Source organism: Callithrix jacchus, chromosome 10, assembly GCF_049354715.1.
Source record: "Callithrix jacchus isolate 240 chromosome 10, calJac240_pri, whole genome shotgun sequence".
In the NCBI taxonomy this organism is placed as follows: domain Eukaryota; kingdom Metazoa; phylum Chordata; class Mammalia; order Primates; family Cebidae; genus Callithrix; species Callithrix jacchus.
In genome coordinates, this window is record NC_133511.1 from 131,254,136 (window position 1) to 131,277,487 (window position 23,352).

At 62.8% G+C, this 23,352-nt stretch overlaps 4 protein-coding genes across 8 annotated transcripts in view; 3 read left to right on the plus strand and 1 right to left on the minus strand.

Annotated features, from left to right (window-relative positions):
• The window catches only part of DEAF1 (DEAF1 transcription factor), a 43,699-nt gene extending 41,242 nt beyond the window's left edge, over nt 1-2,457 (plus strand). For both annotated transcript variants that reach the window (XR_013523634.1, XM_002755687.7), the window contains one exon: nt 2,043-2,457. Coding sequence is in view for 1 of the 2 variants with exons in the window: in XM_002755687.7 (XP_002755733.1) it covers nt 2,043-2,147 (105 nt within the window). In the remaining variant the exon portion in view is untranslated. The remainder of the gene's footprint in view (nt 1-2,042) is intronic.
• Nucleotides 2,458-4,515: 2,058 nt separating this feature from the next.
• On the minus strand, nt 4,516-7,807 carry DRD4 (dopamine receptor D4). 2 transcript variants are annotated; one of them, XM_035263898.3, is made up of 4 exons: nt 7,506-7,807; nt 5,613-5,725; nt 4,908-5,509; nt 4,516-4,813 (listed from the first exon to the last, which is right to left on the minus strand). In XM_035263898.3, the coding sequence occupies exons 1-4, from the start codon at nt 7,764-7,766 to the stop codon at nt 4,611-4,613; spliced, it is 1,179 nt and encodes a 392-aa protein (XP_035119789.2). In that variant the 5' UTR covers nt 7,767-7,807; the 3' UTR covers nt 4,516-4,610. The 2 variants fall into 2 exon arrangements, with proteins under 2 accessions (XP_035119789.2, XP_035119788.3); XM_035263897.3 differs by having other exon boundaries at nt 4,516-5,509.
• Nucleotides 7,808-12,208: 4,401 nt separating this feature from the next.
• Nucleotides 12,209-13,364, plus strand: SCT (secretin). Its single transcript, XM_035264371.3, has 4 exons — nt 12,209-12,316; nt 12,405-12,506; nt 12,875-12,967; nt 13,123-13,364. Exons 1-4 carry the CDS (start codon nt 12,246-12,248, stop codon nt 13,247-13,249), a joined length of 393 nt encoding a protein of 130 aa, XP_035120262.1. The 5' UTR covers nt 12,209-12,245; the 3' UTR covers nt 13,250-13,364.
• A 1,483-nt stretch (nt 13,365-14,847) lies between these two features.
• Nucleotides 14,848-22,295, plus strand: CDHR5 (cadherin related family member 5). Of its 3 annotated transcripts, none has more exons than XM_035263910.3 (15): nt 14,848-15,002; nt 15,089-15,264; nt 15,553-15,603; nt 17,715-17,807; nt 17,933-18,034; nt 18,143-18,253; nt 18,347-18,517; nt 19,226-19,316; nt 19,481-19,578; nt 19,697-19,897; nt 20,045-20,158; nt 20,242-20,326; nt 20,424-20,918; nt 21,386-21,552; nt 21,739-22,295. In XM_035263910.3, the coding sequence occupies exons 1-15, from the start codon at nt 14,873-14,875 to the stop codon at nt 22,195-22,197; spliced, it is 2,544 nt and encodes an 847-aa protein (XP_035119801.2). In that variant the 5' UTR covers nt 14,848-14,872; the 3' UTR covers nt 22,198-22,295. The 3 variants fall into 3 exon arrangements, with proteins under 3 accessions (XP_035119801.2, XP_035119803.2, XP_054097254.1); XM_035263912.3 differs by having other exon boundaries at nt 20,664-20,918; XM_054241279.2 differs by lacking the exon at nt 14,848-15,002 and having other exon boundaries at nt 15,173-15,277.
• Nucleotides 22,296-23,352: the final 1,057 nt, after the last annotated feature.

Below are 23,352 nucleotides of genomic sequence, written 5' to 3' on the forward strand. Positions count from 1 at the left end.
ACGACCTCTCTCCCTCTGTCTGCACAGGCCCCGGGGAGAGGCTCAACCTGTAGACCAGAGAAGGAAGCATCTAGAAGTCCTGGGGGCCTGGTCTGGGGCCCACATCCTCAGTGGCAGCTCCCGTGAAGGGTGCAGTCCCCTCGCCCCACACAGTCTGGGCAGGAGCCGCCCCGAATGGAGGCAGGGAGTGTGGGCAGTGGTCGACACCAGCCACTGCACTTTGCTGCTGTTGCTCTGATGCTGTGTAGACTTGTGGTCTATGTCCATGTCATTTGTTTTATTTTTTAAATGGAGTTTGACTCAGTCGCCTGGGCTGCAGTGCAGTGGCAGGGACTCGGCTCATTGTAACCTCCACCTCCCAGGTTCAAGCGATTCTCATGCCTCAGCCTCCTGTGTAGCTGGGACTACAGGTGCACACCACCACATCCAGCTAGGTTTTGTATTTTTTTGTAGAGATGGGATTTTGCCATGTTGGGCAGACTGGTCTCAAGCTCCTGGCCTCAGGTGATCCACCCACCTTGACCTCCCATCGTGCTAGGATTACAGGCATGAGCCATGGCACCTCCCATCGTGCTAGGGTTACAGGTGTGAGCCACGGCACCTCCCATCGTGCTAGGGTTACAGGCGTGAGCCACGGCACCTCCCATCGTGCTAAGATTACAGGTGTGAGCCACGGCACCTCCCATTGTGCTAGGGTTACAGGCGTGAGCCACGGCACCTGGCCTAATTTTGCCTTTTTATTATGATTATCGGGAATCCTGCTATCCAGGAAATACCTGTCACCATTTGGACGTGTTTATTTCTGTTCTGTGTGTTTTATCGCACCTAGCATGCCCCCATGCACAGGGCTGCCTCCGTCTGACAAGGCCACCTGCGTGTCAGCACCAGGCGCCTCCTCGAGAGCTCTGCTCTGTGCCGAGGCACTCCATGTAGCAGGCGGTGGGGGCCTGGTCCCGTGCTGACCGATTCACTGGCTTCTGCCAGGCACCATCCCCGACTTCCTTTCTGCAGAGCCGCAGCCACAAGCCCCTCTGCAGCCCTTTTTCATCTTTGCCCTTAAAAACAACTGGAGCTGGGGCGGTGGCTCACGCCTGTAATCCCAGCACTCGGGAGGCCAAGGCGTGCGGACCACCTGACGTCAGGAGTTTGAGACCAGCCTGGCCGACATGGCGAAACCCCATCTCTACTAAAAATACAAAAATTGGCCGGGTGTGGAGGCACGCACCTGTAATCCAGACACTCAGGAGGCTGAGGCAGGAGAATCGCTTGAGCCCAGAGGTGGAGGTTGCACAGTGACCTGAGATTGCAACATTGCCCTCCAGCCTGGGCAAGAAGAGGGAAACTCCATCTCAAAAAACAAAACAAAAACAGAACTGGATTGAAATTTACATATGTAATATGTACATATGCAAATGTTTCTCTGCGTGTGTGATACTCTTTGTTACACCCCGAACACAAAACAGCTGGTTTGCAGAGTCGGACCCTGGTTTGTTGTTTGCCCTTTTTTTTGATATGGAGACTCGCTCTGTCACCCCAGCGGGAGTGCAGTGGCACTATCTCTCGGCTCACTACAGTCTCTGCTTCCCGGGTTCAAAGCGTTCTCCTGCCTCAGCCTCCCAAATAGCTGGGATTACAGGTGCCTGCCACCACGCCTGACTAATTTTTGTATTTTTAGTAGAGATGGAGTTTCACCATGTTGGCCAGGCTGGTCTTGAACTCCTGACCTCAGGTGATCCGCACACCTCAGCCTCCTAGAGCGCTGGGATTGCAGGGTGAGCACCACGCCGGCCTCTTGCTTGCCTTTTGATCCAACCAAGAGATTCAAACCAAGAGAGTGGGAAGGCAGGATTGGAGCAGAGGCCACTAGTGCAGGTGCACGGGGCTGGGGAGGGCATTCTCTCAGCACCCCTGTGAGCTCACACGTGGCTGCAGCCGCTAGGGTTGGGGGCCTGGGGTCCACCTCGGGGACCCTGCCCAGGTCCCACTTAAAGGCCCTGCTCCACCCCCTGACCTTGCTGACGTGGATGTGTCCTCCCTTCCAGGACTGGAAAGATCACCAGCACATGTGTGGCCAGTCAGCAGCTGTCACGGTGCAGGCAGACGAAGTCCACGTGGCTGAGAGCGTGATGGAGAAGGTGACCGTGTGAGGCTCCCCCAGCCGCCCTGTGAGCTGGACGCCCTTGCACTCCTGCGAGGCTTTTGCAGGTGGAAGTCCCCGCAAGGACTCTCGGGGGGCGTTGAGAAGAGGGTGTGGGAAGGTGAGGAAACTTGCTGGACAAGTTATTAAGAAACTTTACGTAATGGTGCCCTGGGGAGCGGACTCCCCCCGCCTGGGCCCCTGCCCGCTCCAGGAGAGACTTTTAGCCCCAGGATCATGAGCGTCCGGTCTTGCCCACGGGCGTGTGCTGTGACGCATGTACATACGTGTGTGTCTGTCAATAAAGTGTAAATAAGGCCTCCCTTCCCACGCGGCCAGTTTCAGTGCCAGCCCTCTGGGATGGCTCCTTCCTCCTGCCCACGCAGGTGGGCAGCCTGAGTCCACCACACCTCCAGTGCATGGGGAAGTGTGACCGGCCAAAGTGTGGTGCCCAGTGGCTGGCACGTGTAGTCCAGGAGAGTCTTCATTCCTTCTGTTCCACAAGAGCCTCGCAGCTGCTGGGAGCGTCACGCCAGGCTTCGGGGCACATGGTGCCCTCCTGTGCCCAGGCTGACTGAGTGAGCCCAAGGACCCAGCGTAGCCTGTTTAGCACATGTGGACACCTCAGTGGCCTCAGTCAGGCCTCCACACGCACAGCCTCATCACGTGGACAGCGCGGTGGCCTCGGTCCGGCCTCCACACGCACAGCCTCATGTCCTCCTGGTCTCCTTGTTTCTCATGGCCCTGGTACCAGGTGGAGGAGAGAGAAGGGGCTGAAGGCTGCGGGGGGCACCAGGTGCATCCTGCATGTTTAGCTGCTGGGCTGGGCCTGGACATGGGACCCACCTGCCCTGCTGGAGCAGCATTACTCTTGTTCTGGAAACCTCTTCCCTCGTGGCCTGTGTTCCCTGCACGCAGAAGGCTCCACAGCTGTCGCTGCCCTGAGGCAGGAAAGTGCAGATCCAGCAACAGCTCAGCGGGCACCGGGGTGGGTCAGCAGCGCCGGGAGGCACCTGCGCCAGCGGTTCTGATGCTGTCTTCTGAAGCGCTTTCTGCCCCAGCTGGGCATGAGCACCCTGGAAGGTGCTGTGCTCGGGGAGAGGCTCACCGGCTATGGGCTCCACAGAGGCCCCGTCTTTTGAGTCTGTGGGTGTCTTGGGACCGAGTGGTTTATTCTGATTTTTTTTTCTTTTTTTTTTTTCGAGACTGAGTCTCACTCTGTCACCCAGGCTGGAGTGCAGTGGCGCAATCTCAGCTCACTGCAGCTTCAACCTCCCAGCCTCAAGGGATCCTTCCGCCTCAGCCTCCCGAGTAGCTGGGATTACAGGTGTGACCACCGCCTGCAGCCTGCACGGACTGTTTAGCAAGCTGAGGGAGTGCCTCACGCTGTAGACTGCACAGCCTGGAGTCTCTGTTCCCATGGGAGCTCAGCACCCCGGCCAGCTGCCCTGGCTCAGAAGCCGCATCCCCAGCACAGGAAAGGTCCAGCCAGCAGGACTGGGAGGCGAAGGGCCCCCCCTTTTCTCCCATAGCCTGGGTCTGGGAGAGAGCTGGATCCAGTCCAGGGTGGGCTGTTCCTGCATGGAGGCCCCTGGGAGCCACCCCGCCTCTCCCAGGGTCGGGGGCTGCGCTATGGTTGAGGGAGCCAGGCAGCCCAATGCAGACAGGAAGCTTGGGTGGCTCTGTCTACCCCTGGCTCTGCTCTGCCCATCCCAGCCCCGCTCTGCCCATTCCCTCCCCACTCTGCCCATTCCTTCCCCCACTCTGCCCATTCCCTCCCCACTGCCCACCCTCGCCCTGCTGAATCCTCCCTGCTCCCACCCCTTGGCCCCCCCACATGTATGGACGCTGGGCAGCGGTTGGCTGGGCACCAGGGTGACTGAGCATGGAGCCCCCTCCAGGGAAGCTCCTTGGTGGGCCCCACCCAGCACCACAGGCCCCTTCCTGTGGGGCTTGGGGCATCCTCGCCCAGGGACTGGCAGGAAGCTGTGCCCCAGCCTCAAGGCAGCTTCTAAAATGATGGGTTGAGCACCCCTGTGGGGTTCTGTGGGACAGAGTCTGGAGCCTCCTGTGCCTGGTCTGCTAAGGCGGGAGTTGGTCTGGGCAGGACCTGGTGGCTGATTTCTTCCCATTGGGACTGGGCTGCCCAGGAGACACCTTGCCTTCCTGAATGCTATTTCCTCTCCCCTCCCTCCTCTCCCTTGCATAGAGGGGGAGGCTGGGCCAGGGCGCTGCAAACTGAGTGGGCCTGATAGTGGGGTGTCTGTGGGCCTCCTCGGCGGGAAGGAAGGGGTTAACTGGCTGGGGGGTCTGGGGCAACTGAGGCAGAAGCCCCTCCTCCCTTTTCCCCACAACCCCCAGGAACCTTCACAGCTGAGTTTGGGAAGGAATTTGTTTAATTAACGTACAAAGCCGCCCTCCCATCTCCTTGGTCCCTGGGGCGCGGCGCCCAGCCTGCGGGGCGGTGCCCGGCTCAGCAGCAGGCACGCAGGGCCTTGCGGAAGACGTTGCGGAACTCGGCGTTGAAGACCGTGTAGATGACGGGGTTCAGGGCGCTGTTGACGTAGCCCAGCCAAGTGACGGCGCTGACCAGCCGTGGGGGCACGGAGCAGGCGGGACACAGCGCCTGCGTGATGTGCACCACGAAGAAGGGCGTCCAGCACAGCAGGAAGGCCCCTGGGGGCGCCGAGAGCCGCGTCAGCGCCCCCCCGCCCTCTGTGCCCTGTACTCCTCTCCTTTCCCCCCGCCGTCCCCCAAAATGGGAACCCACCGACCACCACCGGCAGGACCCTCATGGCCTTGCGCTCCCGGCCGGTGATCTTGGCACGCCTCCTCCTGCGGGTCTGCGGCGGGGTCTGGGGTGGGAGCTCAGTGGCCTGGACGTTGTCGTAGGGCGCACAGATGGGGCCACGCGGGTTCTGGCGGAGGCCGGGGGCGGGGGGCGCGCAGTCCGGGCCGCAGGGGCCCTGGTGGAGGCCGGGCGCGGGGGGCGCGCAGTCGGGGCCGCAGGGGTCCTCGGGGAGGCCGGTCGCCGGGTAAGGCGGGCGGGGGCAGCTGGGCCGGCGTGGCGCGCGGCGGTGCAGCTTGGCGCGACGGGTCACCTCCCAGCGCCGCAGGCCGCGGAACGTGGCCCAGTAGAGCAGCAGCATGAGCGGGCAGGGCAGGAAGAAGGAGCACACAGACGAGTAGACCACGTAGTCGCGGTCCTCCAGGCGGCACACGGCGGGGTCGCGGCCGCGCACGTCATTGAGGCCGCACAGCACCGGCGCCGCCACCGCCGCGGACAGCAGCCACGTGGCGCCGATGAGCAGCAGCTGCCGGCGGCTCCCACCCTGGCGGTTGTAGCTCAGCGGCACGGCCACGGCCACGAACCTGTGGGGAGCGCCGAGGGGGCGCGGGACAGCGCGAAGGCCGCGGTGAGGGCGGCGGCGACGGCGGGAGGGGTGCGGGGGCGCGGGCGGGGAGGGCGGCGCACCTGTCCACGCTGATGGCGCACAGGTTGAAGATGGAAGCGGTGCACAGCATGACGTCCATGGCCATGAGAGCGTCGCACAGGCGAGGGCTCAGCAGCCACGCGCCGCCCTGCACCTGCACGGGACACCGAGGGCGCAGCAACACGAGACCTGAGGTTTCTCGCGCTGCGCGGCCAGGGACCCTCACAGCCACTGCCGGGCCCGAAACACCACCTCCCCCACTCACGTCGCCCTTTTTTTTTTTTTTTTTTTTCCAGTGGGGGTTTCTTTCTGTCGCCCAGGCTGGAGTGCAGTGACTCACTGTAGCCTGGAACTCTGGGATCAAGTGATCTTCCCACTTCAGTATCCAGAGTAGCTGGAACTACAGGTGTGCACCACCACCCCCAACTCATTTTTGTACTTTTAGGAGAGACGCGGTTTCACCATGTTGGCCAGGCTACTCTCGAACTCCTGACCTCCTGATCCACCTCCTTTGCCACCCAAAGTGCTGGGATTACGGGCATGAGCCGCCGCGCCCTGCCTGTTTAACTTTTTGTACAGACGGGGTCTGGTATGTTTCCCGGGCTGGTCTCAAACTCCTGGGCTCCAGTGATCCTCCTGCCTTGGCCTCCAAAGTGCTGGGATTACAGGCGTGAGTCACTCTCCTGGACTTGGTCTCCCTCTTGTTACAAACATGAGAAAGGCCTGGGGGCGGGGCCTGATGTCATGGGGCTCAAGGAGAGCCCTCTGCCCAGCCTGGGGTAGGCAGAGTCCCCGCTGGGCCTGCAACGTGAAGCTGGCTGCTGACCAGCCTCAGACCAGCCTCAGACCGCCAGCCAGACTGTCTGGTGAGGCTCAGTGCGGGAGGTTCGGGTGGTTACTTCGTTTCTGCTTCCTCGTCTGTAACAAGGGTGATGGCAGTATCCACATGACGATTGTCTTAAAGATAAATTAGTTTTAAAAAATGTGTCGACCTCGCCCAATGCCCAGCGTGGTACTCCACACGGAGTTACTCTCCAAGGGCAAAGGGGCAGGTAGTCCCCCTAATCCCTTCCCGCCGATTTGGGAAGATTATAAGCTTAAGCGTCGTCACTGTGACGTCTGTGGCTCGAAAGGAGCACAGGTCATGCGTGTCTGGCGCTGCTGGTCCCTGCCCCAGCCGCCAGGACTCACCGTGGCCACCGAGGGGAAACCCCAGTCCCCCTCCCCCATAGTCCAGGACACCGCGTCCCCAGCTCAGCCCTAAGCTGCTTTTCTCTGGCAGCAGAGGGGCTGGCACCGAGGCCGACCCACTCCAGGGCCAGACCTGGTGTGGGGTGTGGGCTCCATCCCCCAATTCTCTCTCATCCCCCAGGGTTCTCAGCAGGGTCCTGGCCCCCACACACCCTCCCCTCCCCTGGATTCTGTCCAGCCCAGGCCTCCCCTGCTCCCCTGCAAGCTGAGCCTCCTTGTGGGGGTGTGCAAGTGTCTGCACTGGGTGTGCGTGGTGGGCAGTGGCTGTGGCCGAGTGCAGTGTGTTTGCAGGTGTGTGTGTGCGCGGTGTGTGTTGTGTCCATGTCCCAGGGCATCCAGGGGGCTGAGCCTGTCTGTCCAGCTGGTTTCCCTGGGGGTGAAATCCAGCTATGGAGGGGGCTGGGCTTGACAAAGTCGTCTGTTTCTGGGGTCCCTGGATCCAAGGACGGGGCATGTCCTGGGTAGCAGACACCAACACAGAGGGGGAAGGGAGGAGTGGAACGAGGGTCCGGGACGGACAGCGCAGCGGGTGGGAGGGCCCGAGGGGGCGGTGGTGGGAACAGGCGGAGCGCAGCTGCCGCCGCCCGGGCTGGAAGCTCCAGAGCAGAAAGGGGCCGGGTCGCGCCGGGTCCTCCGCGGGGACAGGGACCGGGAACAAGGGATCGGGCGCGGACGCGGCTCACCTCAGAGTAGACGAACAGCGGCAGCACCAGGAGCGCGAGCAGGAGGTCGGCGGCCGCCAGGCTCACGATGAAGGAGTTGGTGGGCGTCTGCAGGGCGCGCTCGGTGGCCACGCTCACGCACACGAGCGAGTTCCCCGCGAGCACCGCGCCGATGAGCAGCACGCCCCCCACCAGCGCCGCCGCACCCGGCCCCGCCAGCCCCGCTCCCGGCCCGCGCCCCGCCAGCAGCCCGCCCGCGTCCGCGGCGCTGCGGTTCCCCATGGCGTGCGGGCCTCACGCGCCCCGCGGGCGCTGAGCGCCACGGACAGCGCCGGGCACCCAGCCCGGGAGTCCCTCCCCTCGGGCACGCCCCGCCAGGCCCTGGTCCCGCCCCCGACCCAGCTCCTGGGGGCGCGGGGGGAAGTGGGGGGTCCCTGCGGCGCTCCACCGTGCGCCCGCGCCCAGTATCTGCTCATCGTGGAATTATGCGCAGGGAAAGACGGGCAGGTGGACGAATGCGACGGCCCAAAGGGACGGGAATTAAGCGAGGTGGTTGTCCCGCGGGGTCGGCGGGGACGCGCGGGTCTGCACCCCGATAACCCGACAGGGATGGAGAGGCGGCCAGACCCGGCCCCTAAATGCGGGCATCGACCCAGCGCCGACCCGCGCACCCCGCCCAGTTCACTTGGCTTCTGGGAAAACGTCCTTCCCGGGCCGGGCCGGTCTCGCCAGACGCTGGAAGACCCAAGCTCCGCCTGCCCCGCGGACTCGCTCTGGCCTTGCGCGCACCCTCCACGCCCGCTCCCGCCTCGGACACGGCGCCAGACCCAGCCGCCGACGCCGCGCCCCGCCCGCAGCAGCCTCTGGTCCTCGCCCGGCGACCACCACCCTCGGCCGCGGCTCCTCTGGCCGTGACCCCGAGCCAGGTAGGCGCCCCTGGGACCCTGGGCAGGGGTCCCGGCCCCACCGACCGTAGGTTCAGTCCTCGAGGAGGCAGCTGGAAGGAGAAGCCGGCCCTGGCGGGTTCCAAACGTTCGGAAGAGAAAGTGCTTGCAAAGCGCAGAGAGAGGTTTGTGGACTTCATAAAATCGGGGTGACACCTGAACTGAGCGGTGTTTTCTGCAGCCTTCCACTAAAGGGGGTTAGAGGCACTACAGGCGGCACCACTGTGCGGGACTCCGGGCCATGCACGTCCCAACCCTCGTGTCTTTGTTTCTGGGAGCAGCAGTGCCAGGAATTGAGGATCCTGACCTCAAAGGTATGGGGGACATAGGCCAGGTGGAGGCACTGACGGGAGAAGTGAGGACGCTGAGAAGCAGGCACTGGAGAGTCACAGGCAAGGTCTTGGGGTCTGTAGGGGAACGGGCTGCTCCAGGCAGGTGTGGGCAGGCATCTAGCTATGGTGCAGACAGCCAAGCTGGCCCCCAAGATGTCTGCCACCATCAAGACAGTGAAAAGAAAGCTAGGCGGGAAAGGGGGTTGTAGCACCCATCTCTGGTACAGCAGATGCAGCATACAGAGATCGCTTTTGAAACAATGACAAACTGGCCGGGCACGGTGGCTCACGCCTGTAATCCCAGCACTTTGGGAGGCCGAGGCGGGTGAATCAGAGGTCGAGAGATCGAGACCTTCCTGCTCAACATGGTGAAACCCCGTCTCTACTAAAAATACAAAAAATTAGCTGGGCACGGTGGCGCGTGCCTGTAGTCCCAGCTACTCAGGAGGCTGAGGCAGGAGAATTGCCTGAACCCAGGAGGCGGAGGTTGCAGTGAGCCGAGATCGCGCCATTGCACTCCAGCCTGGGCAACAAGAGCGAAACTCTGTCTCAAAAAAAAAAAAAAAAAATATATATATATACACACACACACACACACACACACACACACACACACAGACACACACAAATGACCAAGAAGTGCTTGAAAAGATCCTCGTCGCCCTTAGTCACTGGGGAAATGCAAATCAAAACTACAATAAGATGCCATTGCCTACCCATTAGAATGGCGATAATATAAAATAAATAGAAATAAATGTACGGAGGGGAAAGCTCACTGCCGGCGCCGTGCGAAGTGCTGTGCTCGCTGCGGGGGAAAGCTGAGCAGTTCCGCATCAAGGTACACACACAGTTTCATGCGACTCAGCGGGCATGTGTTACAGACCAAAAACAAGTGAAAACAGGTGTTCAAACAAAGGCTTGTCTGTAAATGTTCACAGCAGCACTATCCACGATATGCAAAAGGGGCGGGGCACCGCGGCTCAGGCCTGTAATCCCAGCTCTTTGGGAGGCCAAGGTGAGTGGATTGCTTGAGGCCAAGAGTTCGAGACCAGCCTGGCCAACATAGCGAAACCCCCTCTCCGCTGACGATACAAAAATAAATGGCCAGGCACAGCGGCTCACACCTGTGATCCCAGCACTTTGAGAGGCTGAGGTGGGTGGATCACCTGAGGTCAGGAATTTGAGACCAGCCTGGGCAACGTGGTGAAACCCCATCTCTACTAAAAATACGAACATTAACCAGGCATGGTGGCCGGTGCCTGTAATCCCAGCCACTAGGGAGGCTGAGGCTGGAGAATCGCTTGAACCTGGGAGGCGGAGGCTGCGGTGAGCCGAGATCTAGTCAGCGCACTCCAGCCTGGGGGATGCGGTGGGTGGCGCACACCCGTAAACCCCGTTACTCAGAAGTTTTCCATCTGGGGAGTAGAAAGTTCTGGAAGGAAACAGCAGTGGTGGCTGTACGACTTCGTGACTGTGCGGAGTATCGGTTTATACTTCAAAATGGCTAAAATGCTAAGTTTCACGTTGTGCGTATTTTCTCACGATAAAAATAAACTCAGCTGTAGAGAACAATTTAAAAATGGGCAAGAGACGTGAAGCCACATTTAACCCACAACAAGCTGCCAATGGACATAAGCGCCTGGAAAGAGGTTGTGTCCCAGCCATTGGGGAAATGCAACCGAGACCACAGCAAGGAGCAGCCTCGCAGCCAGAACCGCGGAAGCTAAACATAGCGGCTGCAGCGACTTCGAGTGACAGTGTGCGGAGAAAGTGAGGCCAGGGCGGGCGGATCACCTGAGGTCAGGAGTCTCAGACCAGCCTGGCCAACAGGGTGAAATACCGTCTCTGCTAAAAATACAAAAATTAGCCGGGCACGACGGTGCACGCATGTAATCCCAGCTACCTGGGGGACCAAGGTGTGACAATTGCTTGAACCCGGGAGGCAGAGGTTGCAGGGAGCCGAGATGGCCCCACTGCACTCCAGCCTGGGCAACAGAGCGAGGCTGTCTCAAAAAAAAAAAAAAAAAGGCCAGGCGCAGTGGCTCAAGCCTGTAATCCCCGCACTTTGGGAGGCCGAGGCGGGTGGATCACGAGGTCAAGAGATCGAGACCATCCTGGTCAACATGGTGAAACCCCGTCTCTACTAAAAATACAAAAAATTAGCTGGGCATGGTGGCGCGTGCCTGTAATCCCAGCTACTCAGGAGGCTGAGGCAGGAGAATTGCCTGAACCCAGGAGGCGGAGGTTGCGGTGAGCCGAGATCGCGCCATTGCACTCCAGCCTGGGAAACAAGAGCGAAACTCCGTCTCAAAAATAAATAAATAAATAAATAAAAATAAAAGAAAAAAGAAAAAGCACTCGAGTCTCGTGGAAAATCAAAGGGCCTGACGGCGTTTCCCTTCCACTCAGTCCACGGTGTATAAATGGGTCACAGACGCTGGACAAGATGCTCCACAGCGCGGGTCATTAGGGAGATGAACTCAAGCGCGCAGTGGCACCCACGGATCGCGACGGCAGCAAAACCCAGAAAACGACGAGCCCCGCCCTTGCTGCACGGCTGGGAGGTGCCGTCTGCGGAGCTGCCGCGGGAAACGTGGGGTGAGTGTTGAACACGGAATTACCGTCACCAGCAAATCCTCGTAACTGTACACGCAGAGCGCCGGAAAACGGGACCTGCGGGGCGTGTCCGTGTCCGTGGCAGCGCTAAGCCGCCGCCCAGAGTGTCCATGGAGAGACCCACGGATGAAGGACGTGGACCCGCCACACGGCGGGACGCGGGTCACCGTGAAAGGGAAGGAGAGTCCGACACAGGCCGCGGACCAGCCGGTCGCCAAAGGACAAATCCCGCGGGGCTCCCCGTGCGCGCCGTCCCGGGAGGCGGATGGGCGGGGCGGGCGTTGAACCGGGACTAACCCCAACCCCGCGAGGAGCGCCGCGGCGGCACAGCGAGGCCAGGGAGCCTCAGGGCTCTGAACCGGGCACTTGAAAGGGATCCAGTGCCAGCGCCCGCAGCGCCAGGGCTCAGGCCTTCCCGGGACCACCGCGCCTTCCCAAGGCTGAAGCCGAGATGAGGTCGCCCCTCCGCAGCTCCGGCCGCCGCCCCTTCCCCGGGGACCCCCAGCGCCCCCCGAGCCCACGCCAAGCCCTGGCCCCTCACTCCAGCGCCCCGCAGGCTCCGAGGCTTCGAGGTGCTGTTCCCGCTGAGGGTCCCGCGCCCCCTTCGCCCCCTTTACCCCCCAGGCCCGGATCCCCGCCCCCAGCAGCCGAGGGGCGCCAGCGCGGCGGAGGGGGCCGGAGGCGGCCCGGGCGACAGCTGGGGGGGCGGCCCTGACCTTCCCGAGATCGCTGGGCGCGGCCGGGCCCCGTGGAGCCGGGGCGGTGCTGGGCGCCCCCGGCCCGTCCCCCTTCCGGGCGCCGCCATAAAGGGGCCGTGCCGGGCCCCCGGGCCGTGGCCGCCGCGATCCGCACCCACGACCGGCCCCGCCATGGTCCCCCGGCCCCTGCTGCTGCTGCTGCTGCTCCTCGGGGGCTCCGCCGCGCGCCCCGCGCCTCCCCGGTGAGCCGCCCGCCCCCTCCCGACCCCCGCCGCGCCCGCCCTCCCCCCTCCGCGCCGCCCTGACCTCGGCCCGCCGCCCCCTCCCCAGGGCCCCGCGACACTCGGACGGGACGTTCACCAGCGAGCTCAGTCGCCTGCGGGAGGGCGCCCGGCTGCAGCGGCTGCTGCAGGGCCTGGTGGGGAAGCGCAGGTGAGGCTGGGCGCGGGGGCGGGGCTGGGGGACCCCGGCAGCAGGGAGGACCCCCAGCTCCGGGATTAACTCTGCTTTGGGGTGGGGGACGGGCTGGGGCGCCCCTGCAGCAGGGAGGACCCCCAGCTCCGGGACTAACTTTGCTTTGGGGTAGGGGACGGGGTGGGGCGCCCCTGCAGCAGGGAGGACCCCCAGCTCCGGGACTAACTCTACTTTGGGGTGGGGGACGGGCTGGGGCGCCCCTGCAGCAGGGAGGACCCCCAGCTCCGGGACTAACTCTGCTTTGGGGTGGGGGATGGGCTGGGGCGCCCCTGAAGCAGGGAGGACCCCCAGCTCCGGGATTAACTCTGCTTTGGGGTGCGGGTCAGCGAGCAGGAGGCGGAGAACAGCACAGCCTGGTCCAGGCTGGGAACCGGCCTGCTCTGCCTGTCCAGGTCCGACACGCCCAACCTACAGGCCTGGTGAGTGCCCGCCCTACCCCAGGCCCTCCCTTCTGACCATAGGGCCCTCCGGGTCAGCGCTGGTGACCAGGGGAGGCCCAGTTCCAGCAGGGGGGCTGGGGTCAGCAGCCCCCCCCCCACCCCTGCCGTCCCTCACGTGCTGTCTCTGCACTCAGGATGCCCCTGAGGGCCCCCTTGGACAGGGCCTGGTCTCCCTGGCTGCCCGATGGGCCCGGGCCTGGGGTTATGGTTTCAGAAGGAGCCGGTGGCGCTGCTGCAGAAGGAACCCTGCGGCCCAGATGAGGAAGGGACCCCCTCGCCACCCGCCAGGCCCAGAGCGGAGCTGCACTTGTGTTGAGGGGCGGGTTTGGGAAAGGGGGGGCTACTTGGCACCAATAAAGGAGGAATCAGACCCAGACGCTGCGAGTCTGCTGTGTCCACTTGGTACAATCCAGGCAGCCCCTGTGCGTTGGGGCTGCAGATGGAAGGGCCCATCAGCCCACCGGGGCTGTGACCACACCCAGCTGCCTTTACACCTGGTGGCCATGGCAGCTCATCCTTATCTCTGCCATCAGGGCCACCTCCTGTACATTGACTAAGCACCCCAGGGCCCCGCCCCACCCCTTGTCATGCATTAGCAGACATTCAGGGGCCCCCCAGCTCCTGTCAGGGAGCCATGTGGTCAGTGTTTCTGGAAGGGGCCAGGGAAGACGGAGTGGGGGTGGGGGGTCACCTAGGCTGCCGGGTGTCTACTCGAGCAGGAGTTCTTCGGACCCTCTGTCTTGTGTGGCTTGACCCCGCAGAGCCTGTGGAGCAGGGAGTGTGCAGGGCTTCCAGGACCATGGTGGTGCGGGGCGGTGCAGGGTTGGGGCACTGAGCCCAGCCCCAGCCTCTAGAGGGCAGAAGCTTCAGCACACAGGCCCCGAGGGAAGGATCCGCTTCCCCGTCACAACAGCCCCTTCCTCCACCTGACCCCATCCAGTGGCCTCTCCCTACAGCTGGAGGTTTGGGGGGCCAAGGAAAAGAGCAGAGTGGCCGGACACGGTGGCTCACGCCTGTCATCCCAGCACTTTGGGAGGCCGAGGCACGCAGATCATGAGGTCAGGAGTTCAAAACCAGCCTGGCCAACATGGCGAAACCCCATCTCTACTAAAAATACAAAAAGTAGCCAGGCGTGGTGGTGGGCACCTGTAATCCCAGACACTCTGGAGACTGAGGCAGGAGCATCGCTCAAACGCAGGAGTCTGAGGTTGCAAAAAAGAAAAAAGCAGGACAAGTGTCACCTCACCGCTTCTGTTGGGCATGAGGGCCCCCAAGAGCGCCCAGCTGCCCTCATAGCCCTGCCGTCTCCGTTACTAAGGCCCTGTCCAGCCCCAGCCTGAGAAGCTGACTTGTCTCTGGGACAGGCAGGGGTGTCCCTAGGACACACGGAGGAGAGCCTTTTCCTTCAGAACCTGCGTCAGGGAGGGAGGGAGGGAGGGAGGTGATCCCCGGGGAACCCCAGGTTCTGAGCCTCCAGAGGTGGCCCTAGGAACTTTGCCTGAGGGAGAGCTTAGGGGAGGAGCCAGGTTCAGGGGGCAGGTTCTAGACATCTGGACACCAAGGGCGGAGCCCCTGCCCCCAGCCCCCAGCTTCTCTCCCCCAACACCCCGACCCTGCCCCCGCCCCGCCCCCACCCTGCCCCCGCCCCGTGGGGCCCAAGAGCCGATCTCCTTCCCACCCTGTGCTTCGGGGTCTGTGGCCTGAGTCCCTGGTTGACCCCTGCACTGAGTCCAGCTTCGGCCCCATGCCCATCCCTCCTGGCGGTGGGCTGGACCGGCCGGCCAGCGGGAGCCCCCTTGGCAGAGGCTGGTCGTAAAGGATCATAAAGCAGGTGGCGCCGCCCTGGGGCAAAGGTTGCTGAGGCAGGAACTGCGCCAGCTCTGGATGCCAGAGCCACTGGGACCCTCCCGCCAGGCGACGGCCGCCAAGATGGGGGTTTGGGCCCTGCTGTGGCCTCCCCTGCTGCTCGCCGGGCTGCTCGGCCAATCCCCGGGGGCCCTGGCCCAGGCCCAGTGTACGTTTGGGCAGGGGTAGGTGGGGGCCCGGGGCAGAGGGAGCCGGGGGCTGGGAAGCGCTGACCCTTCCTCTGCCACCTTACAGACTGCTCTGTGGACAAGACCTACTTAGAAGTTGAGGAGAACGCAAATGTCACCGAGCCCCTGGTGGACATCCACGTCCCAGAGGGCCTGGAGGTGACCCTCGGACCCTCATCCACCCCCTTCGCGTTTCGGGTCCTTAGAAACCAGCTGTTTCTCAACGTGACTCCTGATTACGAGGTGTGGGCGGCAGGTGGGTGGGGTGGAAGGGCTGGGGGGAAGGGTTCCGGGATCTCCAGGCCATGCCTTCCCCGGGGGCCTAGGGGTTCTGTGCCCACAGCATCCACTGACACCCACGCTTGGTGCTGCCTGCCCTAGAAGGCTGGGCCATTTTGGGAGGAAGCTGCCTGGGCCCATGGCTCGGGATTGACCACTGCTGATGGGGTCTGGGCCAGCACCTGTCCCCTGGGCCTCAGTCTCCCCACCTGTGGTGTGGGATGGTGACTGCAGGCCCTTCTGCCTCCACAGGAGAACACACTGCTTCAGGCTGAGCTGCGGTGCCAGAGGGGAAGCTTGCTCGTGAGTACCTGCCCCACTCCCCCGCCCGCCCGGCCACTTGTGCTGGGTTCGGTCCACAGCCACTCCCTGGTGACCTCAGCTCCGCTGTGCTTTCAAATGGCACCATCCAAGAGTGACGCCCACACTTCCTCCAGCCCAGACTCTGCCCCCAGCGTGCCTGAGACTCCCACCCATTTCCCAACCACCACTGCCCCCTCCAGGGAGGCACTTTTATCCTGCGGGTCACTGGGACCCCTTCAGTTCCCACTCGCCCTCCCTTCCCGAGTCCCCCCGAGTCCCCCCATTGGTAAATCTGTTGGCTCTGCCCCAGCTCGACCCAGAAATCCACCATCCGCCACCTCCACTCCCACCACTTCTGCAATTTATTAAGGAAAATTGCAGAATCCTGAGGCCAGCACAGGCGCCCCCCCCGCCCCCCCCGCCTACCAGCAGACAGCGGGCTCTGCGCCCTCCGCACGCCACGGCGCATCACCCCCACGTATCTTGGGATGTGTCTCTGAAAGAGAGGAACCCTTTATTCTTTGAGTCTCCCTCTGTCGCCCAGGCTGGAGTGCAGGGGCAAGATCTCGGCTCACTGCATCCTCCACCTCCCGGGTTCAAGTGATTCTCCCGCCCCAGCCTCCTGAGTGGCTTCGATGACAGGTGCCTGCCACGATGCCCGGCTAATTTTTGTTTTGTTTTGAGACAGAGTTTCACTCTTCTTGCCCAGGCTGGAGTGCAATGGAACAGTCTCAGCTCACTGCAACCTCTGCCTCCCGTGTTCAAGTGATTCTCCTGCCTCAGCCTCCCGAGTAGCTGGGACTACAGGCGGCCGCCACTATGCCCGGCTTATTTTATATTTTTAGTAAAGACAGGGTTTCTCCATGTTGGTCAGGCTTCTCGAACTCCTGACCTCAGGTAATACGCCTGCCTTGTCCTCCCAAAGTGCTGGGATTACAGGTGTGAGCCACCGCGACTGGCCAGGACCCTTGTGTGTGTGTGCGGGGGGGTGACAGAGTTTCCCTCTGTCGTCAGGCTGGAGTGCAATGGCGCAATCTCCGCTCACGGCAACCTCCGCCTCCTGGGATCAGGCAATTCTCCCGCCTCAGCCTCCTGAGTAGCTGGGACTACAGGCAGGCACCACCATGCCCAGCTAATTTTTTGTATTTTTAGTAGAGATGGGGTTTCACCATTTGGCCAGGCTGGTCTCGAACTCCTGACCTCAAGTGATCCACCTACCTCAGCCTCCCAAAGTGCTGGGATTACAGGCATGAGCTCCCGCACCCAGCCAGGAACCTTTTTAAAACATAACCATGATGTCATTGTCACACCTGGGAAAGTGGTCGCTTCCTGCCATCCTTGAGTGTCCAGGATGCCACATTCCCGTGGTCTCTGTTTACAATTTTTTGTTTGAATCGGGGTCCAAGCGAGGTTCACACCACGTCCCTGTTGGAAATCCTCCCGAGTTTCTGTGAATCTGCCCCTTCCCCTTTCTCCCGTCTTTTTTCTTGGAGATTTGTTTTGAAGAAACTGGATTGTCAGCTGGGCGCGGTGGCTCACACCTGTAACCCCAGCACTTTGGGAGGCTGAGGCAGGTGGATCACCTGAAGTCAGGAGTTTGAGACCAGCCTCACCAATACAGTGAAACCCCGTCTCCACTAAAAATGCAAAACGTAGCTGGCGTGGTGGCGCGCACCTGTAGACCCAACTACTCAGGAGGCTGAGGCAGGAGAATCACTTGAACCTGGGAGGTGGAGGTTGCAGTGAGCTGAGATTGTGCCATTGCGCTCCAGCCTGGGAGACAGAGGGAGAGACTCTGTCTCAAAAAAAAAGAAACTGGATTGTGTCCTCACTTGAGATTCTGCCAGCTGCGTCCCCAGCACCTGCATCATTTTTCCCTGGAGCACCTGCTACCTCCCACCTTTATAGATTCCATTTTGTCTGTTGTGGGTCCTGCCAGGACAGGCGCCACTGGGCAGAGATTTGTCACTTGTGATCTCTGCGTCCCGGCACCTAGAACTGGGCAGCCGCCCTGCAGCCCCCCAAGACCACTGAATGAGTGAGTGAGCGGATGGATGGCCGTCGAGGGTGCAGGGGAGGCTGTGGGAGAGGCTGACGGCCACACCCTACAGGTGACCCAGATGAGGGTGATCGTGTCAGTGCTGGATGTCAATGACAACTCCCCTGAGTTTCCCTTTATGACCAAGGAGATAAGTGTGGAGGAGGTGAGGCCAGTGATGCCGCCGGGGCTGGGCATGGGGGGCGTGGGAGCCCGGGGTGAGGGCAGGGGGCTCAGTCACAGTGGGGTCCACAGGGGCCATGGCCGGACCAAGTTCCTCTCCCTCCCCAGGACACTAAAGTGACCTCCATCGTCATCCCAGAGACGGAACTGGAGGCCAAGGACCCAGACGCAAATGACATCTTGTTCTACACCCTCCAGGAAGAGACCACAGTCAGTGCTGCCCACCCTGTCCCCCCAGCACAGGCCCCTTGCCTCTGACACCCGAGGCCACCCTCGCCCTCCCAGGCTCTCAGGCTCTGTCCCCCCGACCCTCTCCAGGGTGCCAGTGACTACTTCTCCCTGGTGGGTGCAAACCGTCCTGCCCTGAGGCTGGACCGGCCCCTGGACTTCGATAAGCGGCCAAAGATGGCCTTCCGGCTACTGGTGCGGGTGAGCACGTCACCCCACCCCTGAGTCCCAGACACTTGCGGCCCCCGGACCCAGCTGCTCCCAGGCCTGATCCAGCACAGCCGGCCATTACAGGACACCCCGGAGGAGCACGTGGAGCCCAGCCACACGGCCACCGCCACACTGGTGCTTAACGTGGTGCCCGCCGACCTGCGGCCCCCGTGGTTCCTGCCCTGCAGCTTTTCAGACGGCTACGTCTGCATCCAAGCCCAGTACCTCGGGGCCGTCCCTACTGGGCACATACTGGTAATGGGGAGGGAGGGGCAGTCCACAGGGTGGAGACTCCCAGGCTGGCGGGAGGCAAGGGTCAGGGTCAGGACCCAGAAAGGGTCGGACCAATTGGGGTGAAGCCAATTTTGGTTGTGATTTTGAAACAAATACAGACTCTCCTTGTAAACCAATCCTTCCCATCTTGAGGTGGTGAGGGAGCAAATCTCCACACAGAGAGGAGCGTGGCCTGCCTGGAGCCAGGGGGTCTTGGGGGCCCGGGGAGGTGGGCTGAGGGCCTGGAGCTCTCAAGGGATGGTGACGGCTCTGCCCTGCTCACAGTCACCACTGAGGCCACACTGGCTGCCTGTAGACCTCATGGCACCAAGGCACCCGGGGGCAGCGGGAACCCGTGCCTGTGTCACCAAAGGGCTGGTAAAAGGTGGAATGCAGACCCCGAGGGTCCCACCCTTTCTAAATGTTTTCTTACCTGTCAAGACAAGCATTGTGCAAATGGGTCTCAATATTTTTGGGCAATTTGACTTATAGTAAGGGAACCACGGGGGTGTCACTGATTGTGATGCTGGGACAGCGACGTCCTAGGCAGGCAAGGATGCCCAGCCACCAGAGTGACAGGCCCCTCCTCGGCCAGCCCTGCCCTGGCTGACCTTGGGGGGAGCCAGAGGGGCCAGGCTGCGGCCATCCACTTCACCCCACAATGTGCCCTCCCCTCCACCATCCCTGAAGCCGTCCCCCCTCGTCCTGCGTCCCGGACCCATCTATGCTGAGGATGGAGACCGTAGCATCAACCAACGCATCGTCTACAGCATCCAGGATGGTGAGTGGGGCCCAGCCCGCAGCAACACCCTGGACCCCTCTCTGACCCTGTCTCTGTCCCCACCTGGGGCTAGGGAAGCCCTCGGGCCACCTGCCAGCTAGGCAGAGCTGACTGGGTCCCTGAGCCCCAGGGGGCCGGAGCTGAGCACTTCCTCCACCTCCCAGGAAATGTGAATGGCACGTTCGTCATCCACGCAGACTCCGGTAACCTCACCATGGCCAGGAGGGTACCCAGCCCCATGACCTTCCTTCTCCTGGTGAAGGTGAGGTGGGCACCTCCACAGGGGGCAGGGTGGGGTCCCTCCAATATGCACCTGCCTTCCTGAGCCCCAGGCTCCAGCTCTACCTTCAGCCCCACCAGTGCTACCTCCCCGCCTCCAGGGCCAGCAGGCTGACCTCGCCCGCTACTCCGTGACCCAGGTCACCGTGAGGGCTGTGGCTGCAGCCGGAAGCCCACCCCACTTCCCCCAGAGCCTGTACCGTGGCACCGTGGCGCTTGGCTCTGGAGCAGGTGTTGTGGTCGAGGATGCAGCTGCCCCCTCTCAGCCTCTGAGGATCCAGGCTCAGGACCCGGAGTTCCCGGTAGGCAGCATGCCAAGCCTGCTGCCCCGTCCGGCTGCCTTCCTGTTGCCGGGGTCCCGGGGCCCATCTGCCCTCCACGCTGTGGGCGGGTCAGAGCTGCATGTGGGAGGCAGCCTGGCCGGGAACTCAGTGAGGCCCTCTCTCCAGGACCTCAACTCGGCCATCACGTATCGAATCAGCAACCACTCTCACTTCCGGATGGAGGGAGAGCTTGTGCTGACCGCCATCGCACTGCCACAGGCGGGGACCTTCTATGCAGAGGTGAATGGCAGGGCAGGTGGATGTCTCTGAGGGCGTGGGGTTTAAAGAGGAACCCAGGAGGGACAAGCCCCTTCCTGCCCCAGGTTGAGGCCAACAACACAGTGAGCTTGGGCACTGCGACCACAGTCATTGAGATCCAAGTTTCCGAGCAGGAGCCCCCCTCCACAGGTGAGCCCAGGGTTCTCCAGATAAGTCCTTCCCTTCCCCGAGGCAGAGGTGCAGGGGGCGGGCAGAGGCAAGCCCAAACACTCTTCCTGGCCCCCAGACGTCCCCCCCTCCCCAGAGGCCGGAGGAACAACTGGGCCCTGGAGCAGCACCACTTCCAAGGCCCCCAGACCCCCTGGGCCCTCCCAGGGGCCCTCCACGACCAGCTCTAGGGGAGGCACAGGCCCTCACCCACCCTCTGGCACAACTCTGAGGCCACCAACCTCACCCACACCTGGGAGACCCCCAGGTGCAGCAACCAGCACCTCCCACCAACCGGCCACTCCCGGTGGGGGCACAGCACAGACCCCAGAGCCGGGAACCAATCAGCCGATGCCCCCGGGTGTGGGAACCAGCACCTCCCACCAACCGGCCACTCCCGGTGGGGGCACAGCACAGACCCCAGAGCCGGGAACCAATCAGCCGATGCCCCCGGGTGTGGGAACCAGCACCTCCCACCAACCGGCCACTCCCGGTGGGGGCACAGCACAGACCCCGGAGCCGGGAGCCTCTCAGCCGATGACCCCCGGGGTCAGCAGGAGCACCACGTCCTCAGGTAACACCCACTCCGTTTGCCAAGGAGTCGCCCTTCCCTCCCTGACTCAGGACGCTGGGTGGTCCGGGACACACTGTGGGACGGGGCTGCCCCAGGCTGGCCTGGCCTGGCCTGACCATGAAATCCCAAAGAGGGGTCTGTATAGGACTGACAGACACCTAGACAGGCCCGAGGCCTCCAGTGAGGTGAGCTGTGATGTGTGCAGGGCAGAGGCCAGACCTGCCATCCAGCCATACCCATGATTACCTCGGGTGCCACTCTCCCTGCCAGCCCCTGCACCTCCCGTGAGCAGCCTGGCCTCCTCGGGGCTCTCAGGGTCTCACTGGGACACGCAGCCCCCCTCCAGCCAGGGTCAGCAGAGCCTGAGCTTTGGGAGACAGCTAGGCCTGGGTGGTTTCCAGGCATCCCGAGCCTGGCACAGGTTGGCCCCGGGCACTCAACAGTGGGGGTGATGGTGTTTTTGGCAGGAATGCCGGGTGGCCAACCCTCGGAGGACAAGCGCTTCTCGGCGGTGGACATGGCCGCCCTGGGCGGGGTGCTGGGTGCACTGCTGCTGCTGGCTGTCCTTGGCCTCGCCATCCTAGTCCACAAGCACTATGGCCCCCGGCTCAAGTGCTGCTCTGGCAAAGCCCCGGTGAGGCCCAGGGCAGAGGGCAGGGCAGGAGGACGGGGCGGGAGAGGAAGACCGGCCAGGGGAGGGCACAGCGGCAGATGTGGAGGGGTGTCCAGGTCCAGCATGGACTGAGGGTGTAGAGAGGCCAGGGCTGCAGAGCCCCAGAGACCCAGGGACTCCGCTCACACCCGCCCTCCCCGCCCACAGGAGCCTGAGCCCCATGGCTCTAACAACCAGGCATTCCAACCTGACCAGGAGGCCAACTGGGCATCTGCCCCCAGCCCCACGCAGGAGCCCAAGCCCTCGGAGACACCGCTGATCCTCACGAAGCCTGAGACCCCCAGCCCTTCGCCCCCCGGCCCCTCGCCCCCCGGCCCCTCGCCCCCCGGCTCTGCCCCTGAGTCCCCAGCAGCGGCCCACAGCGGGGGAAGCCCCGTGGCCCTAAGGTCCATCCTGAACAAGGAGCGGCGGCCAGAGGGCGGCTACAAGGCCGTGTGGTTCGGTGAGGACATCGGGGCGGAGGCGGACGTGGTCGTTCTCAACGCGCCCACCCTGGACGTGGATGGCGCAGGCGACTCCAGCGGTGGCGATGAGGGCGAGGGCGAGGACAGGGGATGGGGTGGGGGTCCCCACGATGAGCCCGGCAATGACTCTTCCTACATCTAAAGAGGCCCCTTCCCCCTCCCCCAGCCGCCCAGGCACTGGAGGTTTGGCTCCCCCCACCCCTGACCCAACGCAGAATAAATCGAGGCTCCCGAAACTCAGGCGGTGGCGTGGGGCAGGCACGGGGGTCCATGGGGGGTGGGGGGTGCCCCACTCGATAGCGTCCCCCATGGTCCTCAGTGCTGGAACCCGGGTGTGCTGATGGGGGTGGCAAGTCCAGCCACTCTGTCCCCACCCCAAGCGAGCTGCAGGGCTTCCGGTAAACCACCTGCTGTTCCCGCACCCTCCCCAGGCTGGGGCCAGCTGGCCGGGCAAGTTCTTCCCCTGCTCTAACCACAGCCTGAGATGGGGACCCCCCCACCACCCCACACCGAGGACCACCACCTCCTCCTCCTCCTCCTCCTTCTCCTCCTCCCCCCCCAACCCTACACAGAGGCTGTCTGGGGGAGGCTGAGGAGCCAACGCAAACCCCCAATAAGATGATGGGCTTGGATGCCGGTGGTCTCAAACACCTGCCAGGGGGTCCCAGTCCCCTTCTGAAATCTGCGTGCTTGGGCTGGGGTGCAGCAGTAAAGGCCCCTCCAGAGGCCTGGACTGAGGCGCACTGGGGTGGGCGAGTCTGTGGGGCCGGGCAGGAGGGACTGCAGGCGGGGGTGAGACACACGCCCCCTCACTTCTCTCAAGGGCGAGCCCAGGCTGGGTGCCCATGCCCAGAACTATCAAGGGGTCCCCTGTGAGTGATCAGCACTTTCCCTCATGAAAAGACACCACCAATTCCTTTCCAAATGTTTTAATTGAGAGAGTGTCTGATATTCTTGGCAGAACAAACTTAAGAACCCAAACGGGGCGGGCACCGTGGCTGCACCTGTAAGTAATCCCAGCACTTTGGGAGGCCGAGGTGGGCGGATCACCTGAGGTTAGGAGATCGAGACCATCCTGGCCAACATGGTGAAAACCCGTCTCTACTAAATACAAAAAGCTGGACGGAGAGGCTCGAGCTGGTGATCCAGGTTGTCAGGAGGCTGAGACAGGAGCGCTCAGAGGAGGAGGGGGCTGGACCCTGCAGAAAAAGGAACTAAAAAAACGCGACACTGCCGTTCTTTGGAGGCACATCCGCCTCATTACCCACTTCCCTTTTGAGACTTAGTCTCGCTCGGT